At 41.1% G+C, this 22,828-nt stretch overlaps 1 protein-coding gene across 1 annotated transcript; it reads left to right on the plus strand.

Annotated features, from left to right (window-relative positions):
• Positions 1-46: 46 nt before the first annotated feature.
• LOC110717863 (short-chain dehydrogenase/reductase 2b-like) lies at positions 47-18,261 on the plus strand. Its single transcript, XM_021896646.1, has 4 exons — positions 47-307; positions 887-1,151; positions 4,187-4,372; positions 16,976-18,261. The coding sequence occupies exons 1-4, from the start codon at positions 273-275 to the stop codon at positions 17,369-17,371; spliced, it is 882 nt and encodes a 293-aa protein (XP_021752338.1). The 5' UTR covers positions 47-272; the 3' UTR covers positions 17,372-18,261.
• Positions 18,262-22,828: the final 4,567 nt, after the last annotated feature.

Genomic DNA, 22,828 nt, shown 5'->3' on the forward strand with positions numbered 1-22,828 from the left:
TATATACTGTACAACACAATACTTTATGTTTATACACTCCAAAAAAGCTGGCCCTGGTCTGGTACAATCAACAATAATCTTAAATTGCTAGTGTATGCAGTATGCACCCTATCTTATTATATACTTTCTTTCTCTGCTTATATATTGTTCTATAAATGCTAATCTAGCTTCTTATTGTTCATTGCTTTTCCACATTTCTTCATAGTTTCTTAGACCAATACTTTCTTAACTAACCCCATCATCATATCTAATTATCTTCCTTAATTACAACTATGGAGCTTAGACAAGATCCCTCTTCTTCCACCAGGTAACTTCTAAACTAAATTGCTTATTAGTTTGCGAAAAATGACCATCATAAAACCATAACCATAACCATCTTGTGTGGACCAGATTCACAATTGTTTTTTTTTTCCCAAATGGTAATTAGTTAACATTTATATATTCCTTGCATTATAATAAACATATTTATCAATCTTATGTATGTTAGTATGTTTTATGATATGACATTAATTGGCTAGTATTTGAGGCAAAATGTAAGTCTTTTTTACTTTAAATATTAATCATTAATACCTTTTGGCTAACTAATTGTACAAAGGTTTTTTATTTTTTATATTTTTTTATTATGTTGTCGATGATTGTCTCTAGGTAAAAGTATACAAACTTGGCATTTTGAAACTGTATGTACTTGAGACGAATCTAGCAAGATACACACTACATATACAGTTAATAAATACGAAGTTTGTAAATAACATCGAAAGTTAATATGGTACGCCAAAAAAAAAAAAAGAACAGATATGTGTTCGTGATAATAATAAAATTAAAATTAAAAAAAAAAAAACAAAAAAAAAAACCTCTAATTGCTCCGATTGATTCGACGACGATGCAGATGGTGGGGAAAAGAGACAAGAGCAATAGTAACAGGAGGAAACAGAGGGATTGGATTAGCAATTGGAAAGAGATTAGCAGAATTAGGAGTGACAGTAATATTAACAGCAAGAGATGCAAAAAAAGGCAAAGAAGCTTTGGAATTGCTAAGGAATGAAGGACTTGGTGATTATATTCATTTCTCTGTCCTTGATGTCTCTGATCCTCATTCTGTTTCTGCTTTTGCTACTTGGTTCAAGCTTAACTTCGGCGTTCTTGACATTCTTGTAAGTTCGCGCATTATCTTATCTTATCTTACCTTATTGAATTAAGAAGATTGTTAAGGAGGTTATATTCAATTTTTGTTGAACTATAATAATTGATAATTTTAATAATACTCCATAATAATAATAATAATAATAATAATAATAATAATAATAATAATAATAATAGAGCGTGAATAAAATGAGTGTGAAGAGGATAATTTGTGTGATTGTGTGAATGTATATGAATGGTGCATGCCATTTTTAATTCAGATCAACAAAAATATGTAACCAAACATTCTTATCAAATAATGTTATATTTTAGTTTATTTTTATTGTAAAATTTATATTACTACATATTAAAAAAGTGTTTCTAAAAATGTCAATGTGTTAAGTGTATCTATTCTCGCACTAACATAACGCCACATCATCATTCAACAATCTTTGTTTCATGTTATGTCCACTAAAAATGCATACGAACAATAATCTTTATTTCATGTAGGTTATGGTCCGCTAAAAATGCATACAAACTTGTTTCATGTTATGGTTGACTAACAATGTACTATATAACACTAGTTAGTATAATCTATTTTATGATTCACGAATTAATGCAATAACAATTGCTTTTACACTGGAGGTTTTTTATTTATTTTTTTTTATTTATATTTTTTTTACGTAGTAGTTAATATGAATTGCTTGCATAGAGTTGTATTCTTGAAAGCCAGTTTTGGATTTTTTATGGCCATAAGTTAGTTGATACGACTAAATATTGATTATGTTTAGAAAATGCTAGACTAGCTTTTCAACAAAATCATACACGATTTCGTTTTATTTACTAACATGTTTTGATTATTGACACTATGCCACCATCAACACATTCTCATTTGCTCGTCTTTTGTCATGTACACATAAGAAGAAAAAAATATGCTCATGCAAATTCTTACTATATTCTTTAATGTAACATTTATATTTCTTACATATTGATAACTAAAGTTAATGGTGGGTGTTACGCATTGCCAAATGTAAAAGAAAATAAAATAAAATTGATTGATATAAAAAAAGTGTCAACTGAAAAAAACAAATATTGTGTCGTCCATTGTTATTAAAATCCCGGTTTAAATCTTAGAATCTTACGATTTTACGATATATGTATGTCACACAATTTAATTTACGATTCTACCCGATTTTACATATTTATTGTAAATAGCGAAATCCTTAAAAGTTTAAAACATACCTATATAGTTATTTATAAATATATATGGTCAATTATAGGTTACATAATGGATAAACAACTATCTTTTTATTAATAATTAGGTTTCAAACTCATAACTTAAATATATTTAATTAAATTTAGATATGACGTATTGATTATGCATATCGGTAGAATCTTAAAATTCTACGATTCGATTTTAGGAGCCCCTTCTAATTCAAAATAAAATCCCAATTTTAATAACTTTGGTGTGCCGGCTACTCACATAAAGTTGGTGGGTCAGTGGGTGAATATTTTGATGACGACTCCACTAATGTTATCTCTATGTGATTATCTAAATATTTCATGAAAGAATCTTTCAAAAAAACAAATTAAAAAAAAAAAAAAAAAGAATTGGAAAATGGGAGTAGTTTAGGCGAGTCATTTTGCTTATACATTATTAAATTTTTATTACTAATTTTCATTTTAAAAAAATTGATATTTGGATGGTATGCTTAACAATGTTTACTTTTTATATGTTAAACCTAGCATATAATCAAATGCTGTAGAAATTACATTGTTATAGTTTTTATGAAAGCGGTGAAAACTTTTATAATATGTATTTCAGCATTGGATACTCCATATATATGATCAAACAAAAATTAAACCATATGGAATATTTTGTTTTTACTTTTAATTCTTGAACACCTTCGCATGGCCCGGAATTAATGAAATGACATCCCTGATTGAATCCAATGATTACTTTCGAGTCTGGCAATAATTGTGTGTTGTATATTATGAGCCCGCTCATACAAAATTTTAACCCTAGTTGATTCTTTAAAATTCAACTCGAATAATGAAGCCAATACGGGTTAAGTAGTTAAATAAATATTGATGGCAAAAAAAGAATGTTAAGCCCCGGCTCCCTGCCATACAACACAATGCAATGTGATTCATTTATGCCTAAGTAATGAAAGTTGGTGCTGCCTGCTGACAACAACCTAACATGACTTGCTTCCTAAATGCCTTAGTGCGCCCCCATTATGCAGCGCAAGTGCGCATTGTGCATTCGTACGTACAACTTTTGGAAAAGTTGGGGGGCTCCATTTTTGTTAGGTTAGTGCTGCGTACTCATGCTATTGTACGAGATATATCTTATTACTCGTGTAATTGGTGTTATTTTGAAGCTACAAACTATCAACCAATAAAACGAGAGAAATCAGGTTAATAAGCCTAATTTACATAAATTTGTAAATCAAGGAGTAGTATAGTCATTGCATCTGATAAATTAGGGTTACTTTGTCATTTTATCTTTTTTTTTTTTCTATTTTATTAATTTGAAAAATCGAAAAAAGGAGATTGATTTACAAAAAATTGTAAATCAACTGATTGAGTGAATGCCCCTCCAATAAAACAAAGTTTGCATCAAAAAACCAATAAAACAAAGTGACACATAATGGTTCACAAATTATAAGAGAAAGGATTTGCGACCATAAATTACTTAATCTAATTCGTTGCTATTTACAAAATAAAAGGCACTTAATCTAAGCGATTGGATAATAATATTTGTTGTTAATCTCTTGGTGTGATATGATATGAGAATGAGAGTCGAATTTGTATAAGCTTAAATAGTTGAAAGCTTTTTTTTTTTGTTGGGTGTTTCCACCCAATTCACCTTTTAGACTAATTCGAATTTTAGGCTCAATTTTGAGTGGTTAGGTTTCAATCCCCTCCCAATTATTGTTGTGGGAGATCAAACACACGATCTCCCCTACCAAGTGCACCCCCAATCACCACTACACCAACAATCAATTAATATAGTCGAAAGCTTTCTCAAATAGTAAAGTAAAAACAAAATTGTTAATTTCAGGTGAACAATGCTGCGGTATCATTTAATGGGCTATATGAAAACTCAGTAAAGCATGCGGAAATAGTGATCAAGACAAACTTTTATGGTCCAAAGTTGTTGATAGAGGCTTTATTGCCTTTCTTTCGACGCTCATCAACTCATAAAAGCCGCATTCTCAACTTCAGTTCAAGGCTTGGCCTAATTCATGTAAGTTAACATTAACTTATCTACTGTTTTTGGATATTTACCAGATTGTGTTAACTTTTTGCAAAGCACGACCAACCACCTCCTTTTATCAAATCGGAACGTTTCTATTTTCGTAATTGTCATTTTTTCAATATCTTCATGTCTAAATGAGACGTTTATCTTTAATTGGAACGTTTCTATTCTTATAGTTGTCATTGTATAACTAGAACATTTCTATTTTCATAGTTGTCATTGTATAACTTCAAGCTTAAAATGAAACATTTATCTTTAATTGGAACGTTTCTATGTTAAGCTTGTCTATTTTATAATTAGCTTCAACTAGTAACTTTAACTAATTTGAAAATTCTAATGTAGTCTTATGACTTTTGACTACCACAATTTTTTTAAAATGGATGGCTGAGATTGTTTGTTTTTTAATTTATCTTTAATTTGTAATTTTAATTTAAAATTATTTTATTAATTATTTATATATATTTTTTATTTTCAGGATTTCGAAAATATTAAAAATAATTTCTAGAAGATAAAAATGTATTTAAAATAATTAAAAAAAATATTTTTAATTAAAATTACTAATTAAAAGTAAATAAAAAAACAAACAATCTCAACCGTCCATTTTAAAAAATTGTGGTAGTCAAAAGTCATAAGACTGTATTAGAATTTTCAAATTAGTTAAAGTTACTGGTTGAAGCTAATTATAAAATGACATTGTAAAAGTTAATATTTTAAAAGTATACATTGTAATTGTAATGAATTTTAAAAGGTCCTATATAATTATGTTTTTACTAAGTATAAATCAATACAGATAACTAAAACTTAATGTGTGTATATATATATATGTTATATAAAAGTTGAAATATTGCAACTAAAAAAAATTAACGGAGAAAGAATGATATAAGTACGTCCTAAAGTTGATTATAGCTTAGGGCAAGCAAATTAGGAAACAAAATATATCAAAAATCAAATGCTCTTTCTTATATTGAAGTCAATGCAAATTGTAAGTGTAAAGAACTTTCAGGAACTAGAATTCATAATTCATACTGATTAGGGGATTTTTATCCACCAATCACCGACTGACAAGTGGACCAACCAGGTTCCGCCACGTGTTCTTCACGAAGGCCAACAGGAACCTGCCACGTGTCAATCACAGATACGTCCTCCACGGACCACTTAAGACACGCCACGTGTCCGCCCATGCCAAATGGGAAAACCGGCCATCAAGGCCCAGTCCAGTCTAGAGGCCCGGTCAGCCCTAGGTTTACCTTAAACCTAGAGAGTTGCACGCTTCCCAAGGCTATAAATACTCGATTAATCCTCATTAATCAGGGGACCGAATAATTAAGAGATCAAGCAGAGAAGAACAGAGTTATTAACAACCGGCTAATCTCGCTAACAACGCAGATTACCAACACTAAGCACTCTCACCTAGAGAGATCCCATTACTTTAATTTCTGTATTGATTACTCCTTAATCGGGTACTAACTTGACCGTTGGAGGCGGAGCTCTCAGGAGTCTCCGTTATTTTGCAGGTACAGGCGTCCGGTTCCAGTCTCGGAATTGTAACTCTCCCGCAGGACATCAGAAAACCCCGAAACATTTGGCGCCGTCTGTGGGGAGAGTACTTCAGAGATGGCATCCAAGTCTGTACCGACTCCAGAAGAGAGGCGTCCCCTAGACGACCCTCAAGTCCAGTCGGACCATGATACGGAAAGTGAATTTGAGGTTGAAACTCATACAGCTCCAGACGGGACCCTAAGGGCCCGACGTACCCGCCATACCGAAAGGAGGGAACGGGAGCATCTTAAAACAGGAAGCGAGCCAGCAGGCGCATCGCTTGCTCGGCAACAGCCGACTGATGGGTCTGCTCCCATCACAAGGAACGAACTCATGACCTTCATGAGGGACTTCAAGGGAGAGATCCAAGAGTTGATCAACAAAAAACCGCCTGCTTCAGTCAAAGAGCAGTCGGCCAAGAAACCTTCCACTTCACTGAAGAGGAAGCCAGTTCAAGGGCGAGAGGCGACTCCCCATCCTAAATCCAAGAAGCGGGAGCCACCTGCTCTTGATTTTACAAAACTCCGTTATCCTACGGGAAATAGGAAACCGGTTCGTCATATTCAGGCGGACGGGTCAAAGCAAACGTTCACAGATGCTCGGCTCCTGCTAGAGCAGAAGAAGAGTGACCGATTATCAGAGTCGGCTTCTACTTCAAATTTTCAGGACAGTTTGCGAAATGCCTCGATGAGGCATACTCAGTCGTACCATGAGAGTCAGTCAGGCGGCACCTCCCGTCAGTCCGGCTTTCATAGTGCCCAGGCGGTACCAAACTTACCATTTGTGCCGCAACAGTATTTTATGCAGCCACCTCCATTTGGTGGACCTGCAGCAAATAACGTCCAACCTATGGACTGGCAGCTACGGCTGCTTAGACTTGGTGAACAGCCGTCGGCCTTCTCCAAGGAAATTACTGAAGCCACTCAGCCGGCCAAAGTAAAAAATGTTCTAGTAGGCGCCTATGACGGCACTACTAACCTAGAAGACCATCTGATGGCATTCACCAACCTGATGTACCTTCAAGGGTTGGATGATCCCACTTGGTGCAAATGTTTCCCAGCGACTCTCAAGGGAATTGCACAGCAATGGTTCGGCAACCTGCCGACTGGTTGTGTAAACAGCTTCAGGACGCTTGCTTACTTATTTGCCTCCAACTTCGCAATGAACATCCCTGCGAAGAAAACGACCCTTGATTTGGGAACAATTCAGCAGGGCGAGAAAGAGGGGCTTCGTTCCTACATCAGGCGGTTCAACCTGATGAGAATACAGATTCAGGGGTTACCGGATGAGGTAGCTTATACTGACTTTTTTAGAGGTCTCAAAGACGGGTCTACCTTCAAATTTGATTTAGTTCGAAAAAGGGTGGCGACTCTTCAAGAGGCCTTGATTGAAGCAGAAGCCTATATACAGGCGACTGATCTGTGTACGATGAAACAGTCGGACGGGAAGAGGTTCGACAACAGAGAGGGACGACAGAAACAGTCGTCCAACAAAGATGAAAAAAGAAAAGAGGTCTGGGCGGCTGATTCCTCTAAACAGCCGGCCTAGAAAAAGAAAAAAGAATTCAAACCATACTCCCCAAAGTATGTGTTTAACAAGGATAACCAGTTTATCCTAAAAGAAATAAAGGGACGGCTCTCAATTGAGAAGCCGCTCCCCATGAAGGGTTCTGCGAGCAACCGGAACCAAGACAAAATCTGTGCTTATCATGATGACATTGGTCATCACACCAATGACTGCATCAGTCTCATGCGGTACCTAGACCGCTTGGCTGATCAAGGTGATCTTGACACTTATGTCAAGAAATCTACGGGGAATACTTCTTCAAAACAGCAGTCGGCCAAAAAGAATCAACAGGCCGACAGTTCCGATACAGATGATGCAGTCGTCTACACCATTGCAGGCGGCTTCTCAGGAGGCGGCCCCACTATTAGGGGCAACAAAGATAATATAAGGCGGTTAGATGTAAATTCCGTTCACCAAGAACGGCCGTCCAAATATACATTTCCTGAGATTGTCATCACTGAAGAGGATCTAGGAGGAATAAGGGGACCGCATGACGACCCTCTCGTTATTGAATGTAAAGTGGCCAACCAGAGAGTTGGCCGAATCCTCATAGATACCGGGAGCTCTTCAGATCTCATCAGCAGCAAATGTCTGTCAAAACTGAAATATCAGACGGACTGCATACATCCGGCCTCCCACCCTTTAATAGGTTTTGGAGGAGGAGTCGTCCACCCACTGGGACGAGTGGATCTACCCATTCGCCTGGGCGAAAAAGGGGAAGGACGACACATGGTAGTCCGGTTCCTAGTGGTAGAGGAACTCTCGGCCTACAACATGATTCTGGGTCGACCAACCCTGAATAATTCCAAGGCTGTTATAATCCCGTCACTTATGCTGCTTAAGTTTGAAAGGGATAATGGAACAGTCGGCTCCCTAAGGGGAGATCAGAGGATGGCCCGAGAGTGCTATCTCTCGGATGTCAAGCCCACTGTTATGGCCACTGGGTCAAGTGGAGAAAAAACAGACCTTGACAATGTCAAGGAGAGTGCGCCTGTTCAAGAAACAGGCGACAGAAAAAGAAAGGCGTCCCAGACAGAGTCCGCAAGAAAAGCAAGAAAATAGCAATCATTGGCAGAGGACCGGCCGGATAAGTTCCGCCCTCAGCCGGCTGGTGAGCATGCGGACCTGATATTAGACGACTCCCATCCTGATCGAACAGTCAAAGTAGGGACGACTGCTCTGAGAAACCTTGGTGACGACTTTCACAATCTGTTGAAAGAATACAAGGACATCTTTGCATTTGAAGTCCATGAAATGCCAGGCATTAGTCCTGATCTGGCAGTACACAAACTCGCTGTGGATCCGAAAAAGAAGCCGGTACGACAAAAGAAACGGAACCATGGTGAAGAAAGAGGTCAGGCGGCAGCCGCCGAAGTCAAAAAATTACTTGATGCAGGGTTCATTCGGCAATGTTACTTCCCAGATTGGGTTGCAAATGTGGTGCTTGTTAAAAAGCCGAATGGCACCTGGCGAATGTGTGTAGATTACACAGACTTGAACAAGGCGTGCCCCAAAGACAGTTACCCTCTGCCTAAAATTGATAACCTGGTCGACTCAACAGGCGGCCATGCCTTGCTGAGTTTTATGGACGCCTATTCTGGTTTTCATCAAATTCCTTTATGGAAGAAAGATCAGGAGAAGACGGCCTTCGTCACTGATCAGGGATTATACTGTTACACGGTCATGCCGTTTGGTCTTAAGAATGCCCCGGCTACCTTCCAACGAATGATAAACACAGTGTTCTTTGATCAGATTGGGAGAAACGTCGAGGCATACATTGATGATATGATTGTCAAGACTAAACTTCAGGAAGATCATCTGACGGACCTCCGAGAAACTTTCGCCACACTCAGGCGGCACCATGTCATGCTCAATCCCAAGAAATGTGTATTTGGAGTTGAGTCTGGGAAATTTCTCGGATTCCTTATCAACCAGAGAGGAATAGAGGCGAACCCTGAGAAGGTACAGGCGGTCATTGACATGAAGTCGCCTCGTACCGTCCGAGAGGTTCAGAAGTTAACAGGTTGTCTGGCGGCCTTGGGAAGATTTCTAAGCCGATCAGGCGACAAATGCCTATACTTTTTCCAGGCAATTAAGAAAAAGGCAAGGTTTGAATGGGGGCCGGATGCTGAGGCCGCCTTCCAGAAATTAAAGGTTCACTTGCATTCCTTGCCGAGGCTGGTCAGCCCTTTGCCCAAAGAAAATCTCTACATGTACCTGGCCGTTTCTGATCATGCGTTAAGCGCGGTGCTCCTTGCTGAAAGGGACGGCTGTCAACTTCCGGTCTACTTTGTCAGTCACGTACTGAAAAATGCCGAGTTGAGGTATCCCCTAGTGGAGAAATTTGGTCTTGCACTCTTCATGGCTGTTAAAAAATTGAAGCCCTACTTTCTGGCACATGCAGTCGTCGTGTATACCGACCAACCGATCAAGCGGCCCCTTACCACCATGGAGTCGTCCGGACGAATGATCAAATGGGCCATAGAAATGCAGAGTCTCGAAGTTACTTTCGAGCCTAGAAAAGCAGTGAAGGGGCAAGCCTTTGCTGACTTTATTGTAGAGATGACTCGTCCTCCTGACTCTCAAGTTCCAGACCAAGTCTGGAAGGTATATGTGGACGGAAGCTCTACTTCAAACGGTTGTGGAGCAGGCGTCGTATGTCAATCTCCAGAGGGCGACAGGTTCGAGTATGCTCTACGCTTCAGTTTTCAGGCTTCAAACAATGAGGCAGAATATGAAGCTTTACTAGCCGGGATCCGCATGTGTAAGGCGGCAGGGGCAAGGAAAATAGACGCCTGTTCTGATTCACAACTGATAGTGAGTCAGTACAATGGCGAATACGAAGCAACACATCCGGCCATGATCAAGTATTTACAGGCGGTCCGACAAGCAGTCGGCTCCCTTGAGGATTTCCATCTGATCCAAGTGCCGAGATCAGAAAACAACCAGGCAGATGCACTTTCGAAATTAGCATCATCCGCCTCCTCCGATACTCCTCGAACTGTGTTTTGGGAAGTAATGGAGAAGAGAAGCATCGAGGAAAATCCTATTGGAATCCTAGACAGAAGCTCAACCTGGATGGATTCAATCAGGGCATATCTGACAAACGGTACACTGCCGGATGATCCTCAACAGGCGGCAGCACTGAAAAAACGAGCCTCCTGTTTTGAAATGATACAGGGAGAACTTCACAAGAGGGGGCACCTTCAACCCTTCTTAAAGTGTGTTACTCCTGAAAAGGGACGAGAGATACTAGATGATCTTCACTCTGGTTTCTGTGCTTCCCATATAGGTGGTAGGATGCTTGCTCAAAGGGTAAGGCGGCAGGGCTACTTTTGGCCTACTTTGGAAGCAGATGCAATGGAGATGGTGAAAAAATGTGACAAGTGCCAAAGGTTTGGCAAATTAATTCACCGTCCGGCTACTGACCTCACTACCATTCACAGCCCACTACCGTTTGCTAAGTGGGGCATGGACATTCTGGGTCCATATACGCCTGCTACAGGCGGCAGAAGGTATATACTTGTTGCCGTTGACTACTTCACTAAATGGGTAGAGGCGGAGGCTGTAAAGGGAATCAAGACGAAAGATGTAATTTCATTCATTTGGAAAAACGTCATCACTCGGTTCGGGGTTCCCATGTCTATGGTTTTTGATAATGGTCCCCAATTTGAGACGCCTGTTCTCAAAAGCTGGTTGGGAGACCAAGGAATTGCACATTACTTTGCATCTGTCGGCCGTCCACAAGCAAACGGCCAGGTAGAAGCCTTTAATAAAATCATCTCAGACGGTCTCAAGAAAAAGATTGAACGAGCAGGCGGCCTATGGGCAGATGAACTACCACATGTTCTTTGGGCCATTAGGACGACTGAAAAAGGGGCGACTGGAGAAACTCCATTCCTCCTAACTTATGGTGCAGAAGCTGTTCTTCCAATAGAACACTACGAGCCGACTCTTCGAGTAATGCTGTATAACGAAGAGGCAAACTGGGAAGCCATGCGCCTGGCATTAGACTCACTTCCTGAAAAGAGGGGCAATGCTGTTTTGCGCCATGAGATCTATCGCCTGAGAATGACTAGATCATACAACAAAAAAGTACACAGGCGTCCACTCAAAATAGGGGACTTTGTACTTAGAAAGATGGAAGCAGTCGGTAGGGCTAATGAGTCTGGCAAACTAACTCCCAACTGGGAAGGACCCTACCGAATCTATGAGGAAGTCAGGGACGGTACCTACCGTCTGGAAACACCAGACGGACAACCGTTGCCTCGAACCTGGAATGTAGATAACCTTAAAAAATATTTCTTCTGAATGATGTAAAGTAAAGAGCTACTTAATAAAGTTTGCACTTACTATTCAATTTTGTATTACGAGGGGCATGCCGTCTGTACCTTTACAGTCGGCTACTCTCCATTGAGTTTCACTCTTTATCTGCAGAGGGGCATGCCGTCTGTTCCTTTACAGTCGGCTACTCTCCATCGAGTATTTTACTCACAATACTTAGCTAAAAAGATTAGGGCCTGGCCGATCCTGTGACTAACAGGCGGCTACCCTTCTTTTACTTAGCACCTACGTTCACCAAGAACTTATCAAGGCCACCGGCCGAATGATCAGACCAGGCGCCAAGCCACCTGATCAAATCTACAAAACTAATTCGACCTGTCCCAACATCATAGCAGGCGTCCGACGGCATCCCTCCGGATGAAATTCGTCGCAGAGAGCAGCTCCCTTTTGGGTGGAACATTGTTCTATAAACTAATTACACGGCACCTATACGACTGTCCCCAAGGGCAACCACGTAGCCGTTTTTGAGACAAGGATAACTCTATCACTAACCAAACCAGTGGTAGCAGTTGACATCTGAGTCAGATGACCGCCTGTATTACTTGGGATAAATGCAGGGGGTACCTATTGAGTTAATAGCCAACAAACATTGGCGAATCAAGGGGTCTAGCCGGCCTACGCCGCCTGGTACCTCTACTTCTCAAACAAAAGTGATGGCGACTGAGTAACTCCAAAGTTAACTCATAGTCACTCCTTCAAATTTGGTATGGAATCTAAAAAGTTTGAGTCGTCCGCCTGTTTTAAACAAACAAGGGCACTCGAACCCCTATTCCTACTGGATAACCTATTGAGTTAATAGCCAACAAACATTGGTGAATCAAGGGGTCTAGCCGGCCTACGCCGCCTGATATCTCTACTACTCAATCAAGATTGTGACAAAGACTAAGTAACTCCTATGTTAACTTAATAGTCACTCAAACTTAGTATGGAGCCTAATAGGTATGAGTCGTCCACTTGTTTTTAATAAACAAAGGCTCTCAACCAATACTCTTGCTAGGTTAACAAATAACGAGTTAAAAGCCAACATTGGCGATAAAGGGAAACAACCGGTACCCGCCGCTTGTTTTCCTACTTAATTCCCTGGCTACTAGGTAATTCTATTTACTTGGTCAAATTGAATAAAGAGTTCGAACACCAATTGATTAAATGGCCGACTGATCATCTATCCTGGACACAGACAACCAGTCGTCCAGGGGCATAGGCGGCATACTTACTATTTGTACCTGTCTTAACGTTCGGCCATACACAACAGTCGGTCTAGTGAGCAAATTTCAAATACTTAGACAAATTTGAACCAAAACAAAAAATTTGATTAAAAATGAGCCGGCCATAAAAGACCAGCAGAATACTCAAAACCCCGGCCCCCTGGCCGGGTAATTACAAAGCAAACGGCACGCAGGCCGTGAAAAGAAAAAATACTTAAAGCTTAAGAAGGGGGCAGTTCAGTATCAGCAGCAGCCGCCTGGTCAGCACTCTTCTTGCTGGACTCGGCCTTAGCTGCACCATCTTTTGATGCCTTACCCCCAAGTGGCACAAGCGCCACAACCGGCTCTTCCTCCTCCAACGCACCGTCCAACGCCTCTTCTTCAGCAGCCGCCAGGATCTGTTGATTATATATTTCCGAACACTGGCGGTACGTTCTTTCCCATGAGGCAAAGTCGGCACTGGGGAACAGTCGTTCCCAGGTCATGCGTTGGATTTGAGCGGAGTCTTCCACCATCTCCCGGACGAGCTCTTGTTTCTCTTGCTCGGCCTTATCCGAGAGCTCTTGGGTAAGACTCTTCTCCTGGTTCACCAGGCGTTCTTTTACGTTAGCCAAAGATTTCTCCATGGCTTCGTAAGAGTGCATTTTTTGGCGAAGGGGTTTCAGCTCGGCTTTAAGGTTGGTGACGGTCCCCTCCAGCTCGTCAACCTTCTTTTGGGCCGCCTCTAGCTGAGCCCGAACAGCGGCGGTCGCCTGCGCCTGATAATAAAGAAGATCAATGGTCAGTACTTCATTTTGGGCAATTTGAAACATTGCCTTATCACAGCTGGAGGCGGCCATAGCCTTTGCGGCCTTTACCTCTTTGTTTTTCCGATCAATCGGCTTGCGAAGGCTGTTGACTCGGAGCAGGGCCTAAGTACAAAGAAAAACAGGCGTCAGTTTCCAATCAAAAGAGTTAACAGGCGTCCTGGAACTCAAAAGCTCAAAAAGGTGCTAAGTATACCTCAGCTAGGACCCCTGAAATTCCATCGAGGTCAAGGGTGCCGGCACCCTTGACCGCCTCCCTGTCAGATGGAGGAACTACTTTAACCATAGACTTGGCTACCTCAACCAAGTCTAGTCCCTGGGGGCCGGCTGCATTAAGCAAAAAAAAAAAAAAAAAAAAAAAAAAAAAACAAGTTAGACCTAATCAAGAAGGAAGCAAGGGTGAGTTTTTACAAGTGAGTGCCCATACATCTAGGCGGCCCCGCCTGGGTTTTTGAAGAAGTGGCCGGCTGCTTCTCAGCCGCCACTGTTTTCCTGGAAGACCCAGGAGAGCTTGCAACAGTCGTCCTCCGGGCCTTGGGATCCGGCTGTTGCGAGGAAGAAGCCCTTGGAGTGCCAGACTGAAAACAAAAAGAGTTAGTATATGCATAAGACAACTAAAAGAGGAAGAGTTTTCAAAGCTTACCAAGGGTGCCTCCTTGTTAGGGGAGTCGGCATACGTCTGTTTCATGAGCGAGGCCCGCAATATGGCTGCTGCAGTCTTGGATGCTGTTATTTTACTCATGGCGTCAGCTGCAAGAAATAAACAGCAAAGTTAGTAAAAATCCCAAGTAAACAAGGCGTGAAAAAACAGAGTATTCGTCAGGCCGGCTACCTCTAGAGCACCGACTGCTGAGGCCACAGGCGGCCAAGAAGTACTCGTCATAGAGCCACTTGAAGCTCGGGACGCAGTTTAGGGGTACTTGCTCTCGTACCCCTGAAGTAGAGTTCACCCTAGTCTCTACTTTGAAGAGTCCTTTGTCTAGGATCTCTTTTTTAGCCTTTGGGGGAACAGGCGGCATGCTGCGGCCGCCTGCGAGAAGAGGCGGATCCCTATTCCACTTGTTAAAGCGTTTGTTCAGCTCCGTGTCTGAACCCTCGATAATAAGGAAGGTGTTCCGCCAATCTTTCCATTTGTTCGCCTTACCTTTTGTCATAAGGTAACCCCTATGGCTTGTTAGTTGGTACCAGCCGGTACCTCCCGACTTAGGGGTCCGGCTGAGATAGTTCATATGGGCGAAAGCCTCAAAGCTTGGCTCCACCCCGTACATTTCGCACCCGGCCACATAGCCGAGTACGTTTACCCAAGAGTTGGGGGCTAGCTGCCATAACCCCAGATCATACCCATCTAAAATCCGCTGAACAGCCGGATGTAATGGGAAGCGCAGTCCAGCTTTGATGGCTGCCACATAACAGCCAAAGCAGCCGTCACCATAGCTGGTACCAGCCGGCCAGACGACAGTATCTTCTGGATCCGGCACAAACAGTAAAAATTCCGGGCCCATTTTGTGGTTAGCAATAAAGCTCGCCACGTTGTCTTGCATAGTTGCGATCCGGCCCCGGGGTACCCTGCAGTAGTAAGGGGCGTTTTCCTCTCTGTAAGAGGCGGACGACTCTGCCCAATTATCCCCCTTCTCAACTGCATGAGAACGTCTCGCCTCTTGTAGGCGGCTATGTTTTTCTTCTGAGCCAGGAGAACTGTGGCCAGAAGAGCTGGATTCGGACTCGTCCCCTGACGAGTCCGAAGAGGACGACTCCTCCCCTTTCCTAGAGGGGCCCGCCTCCTCTCCCTTAGAAGGAGCAGAAGGGAAATTAGACATGTCCACGGTAAGATGGGAAGGAAACACCTTGGTCCCTCTCTCAGAACTGTCAGCTTGACAGTCGCCTCGTTCTACATCTGGCGCCTGGTCAGATGTTTCACTAAGGAGCACCCTTTGGGAGGAGCCGTCTGAGTTTGATATCATAGCAGTCTTTTTTGTTCTGGCCATCACGTTCTGCATAGACACAGATACAGTCGGACTTTGTATAAAGGGCAAAGATGGGTCCAGAAAAGGGCAGGCGGCACTCCTAGTCCTAGATTCAGCCGTCCCCGGTGACCGGCTGATCACTAACTTAGGGCGTGTCGTGTGCTTCCATGGTGCCATTTCAAAAAATAAAAAGAAAATTAAGAGTAAGAGAACTGAGTTACCTGAACGAGTGACGGTTGATGAAGTCCTGAAAGTTCGGGTCAGTCGGCTTGTCAGAACAGGCGGTAGGCAGAAAAAGTCCGAAATGTCAGAGCAAGTTCAGGGGTCCGAATGTTCTCGCAAAAGTTCTCAAATGTGAAAATGACCGAAGTCAGCACTTCCTTTTATAGGCAAAGTGAGAAGGCGAAGGGTCGCTTCCAAATTCAAAATTTGGGCGGGGAAATCTCTCGGCCGTCTGCAAGGTGACACCTGTAACAGGCCGTCGCCTATCACCGTGCGACACCTGTCACAGGCGACACGTGACCAGTCGCGTGCCACCTGTGAGGGGCAAATGATTAGGGGATTTTTATCCACCAATCACCGACTGACAAGTGGACCAACCAGGTTCCGCCACGTGTTCTTCACGAAGGCCAACAGGAACCTGCCACGTGTCAATCACATATACGTCCTCCACGGACCACTTAAGACACGCCACGTGTCCGCCCATGCCAAATGGGAAAACCGGCCATCAAGGCCCAGTCCAGTCTAGAGGCCCGGTCAGCCCTAGGTTTACCTTAAACCTAGAGAGTTGCACGCTTCCCAAGGCTATAAATACTCGATTAATCCTCATTAATCAGGGGACCGAATAATTAAGAGATCAAGCAGAGAAGAACAGAGTTATTAACAACCGGCTAATCTCGCTAACAACGCAGATTACCAACACTAAGCACTCTCACCTAGAGAGATCCCATTACTTTAATTTCTGTATTGATTACTCCTTAATCGGGTACTAACTTGACCGTTGGAGGCGGAGCTCTCAGGAGTCTCCGTTATTTTGCAGGTACAGGCGTCCGGTTCCAGTCTCGGAATTGTAACTCTCCCGCAGGACATCAGAAAACCCCGAAACACATACCATGATCACACATCATTTCATCTCCCTTAATCAATTTATGTTTTCTTGAAATGCAGAATGTTAAAAACAAGAACATAAGAGCAATACTCGAAGACGAGGAAAATCTAAGCGAGGAGAAAATCGAAGGAGTAATAAAATTGTTTTTAGAGCAAGTAAAAGAAGGGAGATGGGAAAACGAAGGATGGCCGAAAGAATGGACTGATTATGCAGTGTCGAAGCTAGCATTAAACGCGTACTCAAAGATTTTAGCAAGAAGATTAAGAGATTCAAATATTAGTGTAAATTGTTTTTGCCCTGGTTTTACTCGAACTGGTATGACTGGTGGTAAAGGCAGTCGTACTGCTGATATTGCTGCTAATATTGGAGCTCAACTTGCTCTTCTTCCTCCTCAATCTCTTCAAACTGGCAAATTTAGTATGGGCCAAAGTTTCTTCTTACATTCAAGGTTTTGAAACAGATTTAATTTGTTATGACAATGTCCAATTGTTTAATGTTACGATTGTTAATTAGCAAGTGTGCGCAACCTTATTCCTTGTTATATTTATTTCGAGCTAGATGTAGATTTTTTTTATAAATAATGTGTTATGTGTAATGTTGTATATTCTTTTAATGTATGTTCTTTTTTGTTTTGATTGACTATTATTTAGAATGAGCATTATTCACTTGCAGCTTGCTCTCAGTTGAAAACATAATTTGAATTGACAATAATCGCAACAATATAAATTTTATACCATCTATATATTAACTTTGATTAAATCACAATAGTTTTGACTTTTGCATTACTTTATTTTTTTTAAAAAAATGCACTACCTATATTTGACTAAATTTAGAAGTGTTTCTTCTAAATAAAAACAAATGAAGTATCTCATGAAATAGTAATCTTCCCATCATATTTGGGGAGACAAGTAAACATTTTATTTGTTTTATTATGAACTACAAATGATTTTGATACAAATGAGATATTGGCCTAGTGGTTATAGACTTATGGTTGACAGGTTGAGGGCTTATATAAGTAAAATATTTAAATTTTCAAATTGCCAATAATAATTCCGGCCCAACTTTGCTCCGTTATTTGTATATTGGTATTTGGTAGTACTAGTCCAAAGACGGTATTGTGTAACAAGTGAAGAGATAGTTTCAAAATCAATATTGTGCTATATTTTTCTTTATGGAGAAGCAAAAAGATTGAAGATGCTAAGCTTGCGAGCAATTTGTTGTCTATTCCCTCTCTTTCATATTTGCCGCCTAGATAACCTCCCTCAGCGACGGCGCCGGCGCCGCCCCGACCACCTCCCCCTTCCCCTTAAACCACCATCCCTCCACCCTAAAACCCCACGAAACAACCTTAAAAATTACTAAACTCTAGGTAAATTTAAATTTCAAACCCAAATTAATTAATCAAAAACAAAGAACACCCTTTAACTGAAATTGACTACTGGAGTAAAATCAGCAGAATTCAGCACAATACCCACAAAAATTAAACCAAAAAGAAAGCAACCCAACTCAAAAAATTTAGCATAAAAGCAAAGCAAGCAGCAAAGTTCATAGCACAAATTCAATAAAGTTTAAATTCTAGACGTTAGTTTCGTGGGTGGGGGGTAGGGGCGGCGCCGACCGTGGGTAGCTGGGTCCGGCTCCGGAAAGGGGAGGGGAAGGGGGTGGCACCGGCCGGAGGGGAGGGCCTGGGGCGGTGCTAGGGGGGATGTGGTGGTTTTTTTATTTTTAATTAATTAGTCAATAATAATACTACCATTAAGGCATTAATATTAATTGATTTATTAAAAAAAAAATTACCTGTTTAACAGGCGACCGGTCACCTGAGACTGTTTTGGGCGGATGAAGTATGAAGTTGAGATTATTAAAAAATAATCGAAAGTTGGGATTATTTTGAGCGAACGGACAAAGTCGGGATTATTCATAGCAATTTTTCCTATTTGTAATTAGTATTGTTCTTGTGGTTCATTCACACCCAAAAATTAATCACAAACTATTGGGTGCGGCAGTTCGCACCCGATAGTTTGTGCGACAGCCTTTTCCCCTTCAAACACAGCTACCCATTCATTTTAATTCTTAAAGAAAATTGGGATTTTAGGGCTCACAATTCATAGAACAACATCATTATACTTAAATCAGCCAATCAAATTGAAGAAATTGATGCCTTTTCTGATTGAATCGAAAACCTCTCTAAACAAAGATGACGATGACGATGTCTTTGCGGTGCAGTGGTTGGTGATACGGTGCGATTTGCGACTGGTGATGCGGTGGTTGGTGGGTTCGGCTGGTGATGCGGTGGTTGGTGATTTGCGGCTGGGATGCGGTTGTTGGTGGGTTCGGCTGGGATGCGATGATTTGCGGCGTATGTTCTTGTTCAATGTCACGATTTGCCTCAAGGAGGGAGAAAGAGATAGCGGCCCCAATTTCCCTTTAATTTGGTTAAAGGTGGGAAACGTGCCGTGCCGGGGCCGCCGAGGGTCATGCCTGGCGGGCCACGGTCTCCGGCGTGCCGTGCCGTGCCACCCAAAATCGCAGGCTAGCCCACGGCATGGCCCACGTGCCGAGCGGGCTCGTGCCGGGCTGCCTGCCATGTTGCCACCGTGCTGCTGAGAAGAATGCTTTTTTTTTTTTAATGTTTATACTTTATACTTTATAGTTTATAGTTTATACTATTATTTTTCTAAAATAAATTAAGTTTAATATTTATATTTAGTTTATACTATTACTTTATAGTTTAATGTTTATAATTTATTATATTTATTTTTGTATTATTAATTATTATAATTTGTTTTTTGTTATATTAATTTACAAATAATAACTTCACGGGAAAAAAGGCAAATTAGACTTTGGATGTGAATAATGCATACTTCATATTATTATTACTTGAATAAATTGTACAATTATAATAATAATGATAAAAATCGTACAAAGATATTAAACAATAATTGGACAATGATAAAAATCGTACAATGATAATATTGATAATGATAAAAATCGTACAATATACAAAAATTGTCCATTCTTCATCTATTCTTCTTCATCTTCTTCTTCTTCGTCTTCCCGTTCAAGGTCATCGGCTAGTTGCATAGATTGGGAACTAGCTAAACCCGAACGGTCGGAAGCGGAGCTTCCTTCATCGTTGTCGTTGTCGTCGTAAGTACAGTCTTGTGAGCGATTTCCAGCATCCAACCAATCTTTGAAACACACGCACATTTCAAGTGTTTCGGGTTTCAGACTTGTTCATCTATCGTCTAAACCCCTCCTGATGCGCTGAAAGCTCGTTCGAAGGCAACGAAGGAGACTTGGATACCAAGAATTGTTAGGTTTTACAGTGATTTCAAACTAGAAAACACTTAAAAATTGTGTGGGAACAAAACCTAAGAAATATGACTACAAAACAATAAAGTTATGTAATTCAACAAATACTTCAAAAGTATTACAATCAAGTATTAATATATCTAAGAATTTACAGAAAATTTCTAAAGATAACACTAATGTGAAGATAATCTAACTTGCCTTAACTCCAAGCCGAAACAACCATGCATGAACATGAGAATTGCGATGTCCCTTGAGACTACGACCTTGATACACTGTCGAAGGCGTATGAATACTCTCCTAAAGAGATTAATTTCCCCCACACGGTGCTTGGGTTATTCCGGAAATTCTCTTTGAGATACAATTGACAGCCCTTTCGTTCTTAGCACAAAGAATCGAAATAAAGATGAATAAATTCACAAAGAAGGCTAAAAATCAAGAGTATTTCTCACAAAAGTTTGCAAGAAGTTTGAGAGAAATTATGGAGAATTCTTGGGGTGAGTTAGAGAGAATAATATTCTGTATATCTTTTGTTCGAAAAACAAGTCTTATAATCATAGACTCAATCGACGCAAAAACCGCTAAAACAGAAAGAAGCGCGGGCGCGCCATCACAGCAGCGCAGGCGCGCCACCATGAGGCGCGGGTGCTCCACCAAGCGGCGCGGGCGCGCCACCTCTGATCTTCCCAAACTTCTGATTTTCCAAAAACCTGGCGCGATTTTGTCGCGACTTAGACGCAGGCCGCGCCAAATAGTGGCGCGGGCGCGCCACCAAGAGGAGCGGGTGCTCCTTCAAAGATTTGCCAGATTTCCAGAAACTCAACGTGGTTTTGGCGCAGTTACATCGAGTGTCGCGCCTAGCTAGCGCGAGCGCGATAAATCAGTAGAGCGGGCGCTCCACTCCGACACTCTAAATTATCAACAATCCTCCCCCATTTAGAGTGTCTTTAAACATTCTCCAATTCTATCAATTTAGCCACATCTCATGCATCAATGTTAATATCCCTTCGGATTGAATTAACACCTAGTACAACACACTTAACGATGATCATATCCCATGATTTCCATATGGATTGAATCACACGGATATATCCAACTATTCGAAGGTGAAGTACACACAAGACAAATCGAATAAATCATCACTTGACACCTTTATACAGCCATGTGTCCGTATCTATCATAAGTTCATCAAAGTCTATATGTCCATCTAGACTTCTTGAAGCGGCTAAACTCCGAACTCATATAGGTAGGTTCTCATATACGTAAACGTGCCCTTGTGACAAGACACTTTCATTTAGAGCTTCTCAACTCTAAATCTTTGAGAACTTTAAATAGACGCTACCTAACACATCACAAGTAACATAGCAATATGGGTCATCATACATTGCTATCAAACAACAAAAATGCAATTCAACCACATTGAATCTAAGACTTGATGTTTCTTCAAGCGTTAGATTGGGTTTCACAAATTCGTGTTTTTGGACATAAATCCATTCCATTCATGGCAAATATGATGGAATGCTTTGGCATAGCCTTTGTAAAGCAATCCACCAAATTTAACTTTGTTGGAATATAGTCAAGACTTATGACCCCATCATTGATAAGCTCTTTCACTAGGCTATGCCTAAGTGAAATATGTCGAGACTTACCATTGTACACTTGACTATAAGCCTTTATCAACGCTGAATTGGAATCACAATGAATTGCCACCGGCGGCATTGGCTTTGGCAATAAAGGCAACTCTATCATGAGATTCCTCAACCACTCAGCTTCCTTACTAGCTGAAGCAAGAGCTATACACTCTGCTGCCATAGTGGACTCCGCAATGCAAGTTTGTTTCTTGGAAGACCATGAAATGGCACCTCCCCCAAACATGAATACCCAACCACTTACAGAAGAGTCATGCTCTTTGTAAGTGATCCAACTTGCATCAGAATATCCTTCTAAAACTGAAGGAAATCCACTATAAGTTAGACCATAGTCTAACGTACCCTTAAGGTATCTCAAGACCCTCCGAACTACAAACCAATGTTGTGCACCCGGGTTACTAGTAAATCTACTTAGTTTTCCCACAGCCAATGCAATATCTGGTCTTGTACTAGTCATGGCATACATCAAGGATCCAATTATCCTTGAATATTCCAATTGGGAAACCGTTTTCCCCGAATTCTTAACCAATTTAACATTAGGTTCCATGGGGGTGTTCACGGGACACTTATCAAACATATTAAACCGTTTGATAATCTTCTCAATATAATGAGATTGACTTAAGATAAGTCTTCCATTGTCCCTAACAATCTTGATGCCCAAAATGACATCCGCCTCCCCTAAATCCTTCATCTGAAAAGATGAGGATAAGAATTCCTTGGTCAATTTTACTTGTTGTAAACTTGTACCAAAGATAAGCATATCATCAACATATAGACAAATGATGACACCATGACCTTTGTCATCAAATTTGCTATAAATACACTTATCATAGCTTGATTCACTTTGAATCCAAAGGACAAAATCGTGTCATCAAATTTTCGATGTCACTGCTTTGGTGCTTGCTTAAGTCCATACAATGACTTAACCAATTTACACACCTTATCTTCCTG

This window comes from Chenopodium quinoa, unplaced genomic scaffold, assembly GCF_001683475.1.
Source record: "Chenopodium quinoa cultivar QQ74 unplaced genomic scaffold, ASM168347v1, whole genome shotgun sequence".
NCBI lineage: Eukaryota > Viridiplantae > Streptophyta > Magnoliopsida > Caryophyllales > Amaranthaceae > Chenopodium > Chenopodium quinoa.

Coding starts and splice junctions, on each gene's coding strand:
- LOC110717863 (XM_021896646.1), top strand. CDS start 273: ATGGAGCTTAGACAAGATCCCTCTTCTTCCACCAG. Junction 1,152..4,186: donor TCGGCGTTCTTGACATTCTT/GTAAGTTCGCGC, acceptor TGTTAATTTCAG/GTGAACAATGCTGCGGTATC. Junction 4,373..16,975: donor CAAGGCTTGGCCTAATTCAT/GTAAGTTAACAT, acceptor CTTGAAATGCAG/AATGTTAAAAACAAGAACAT.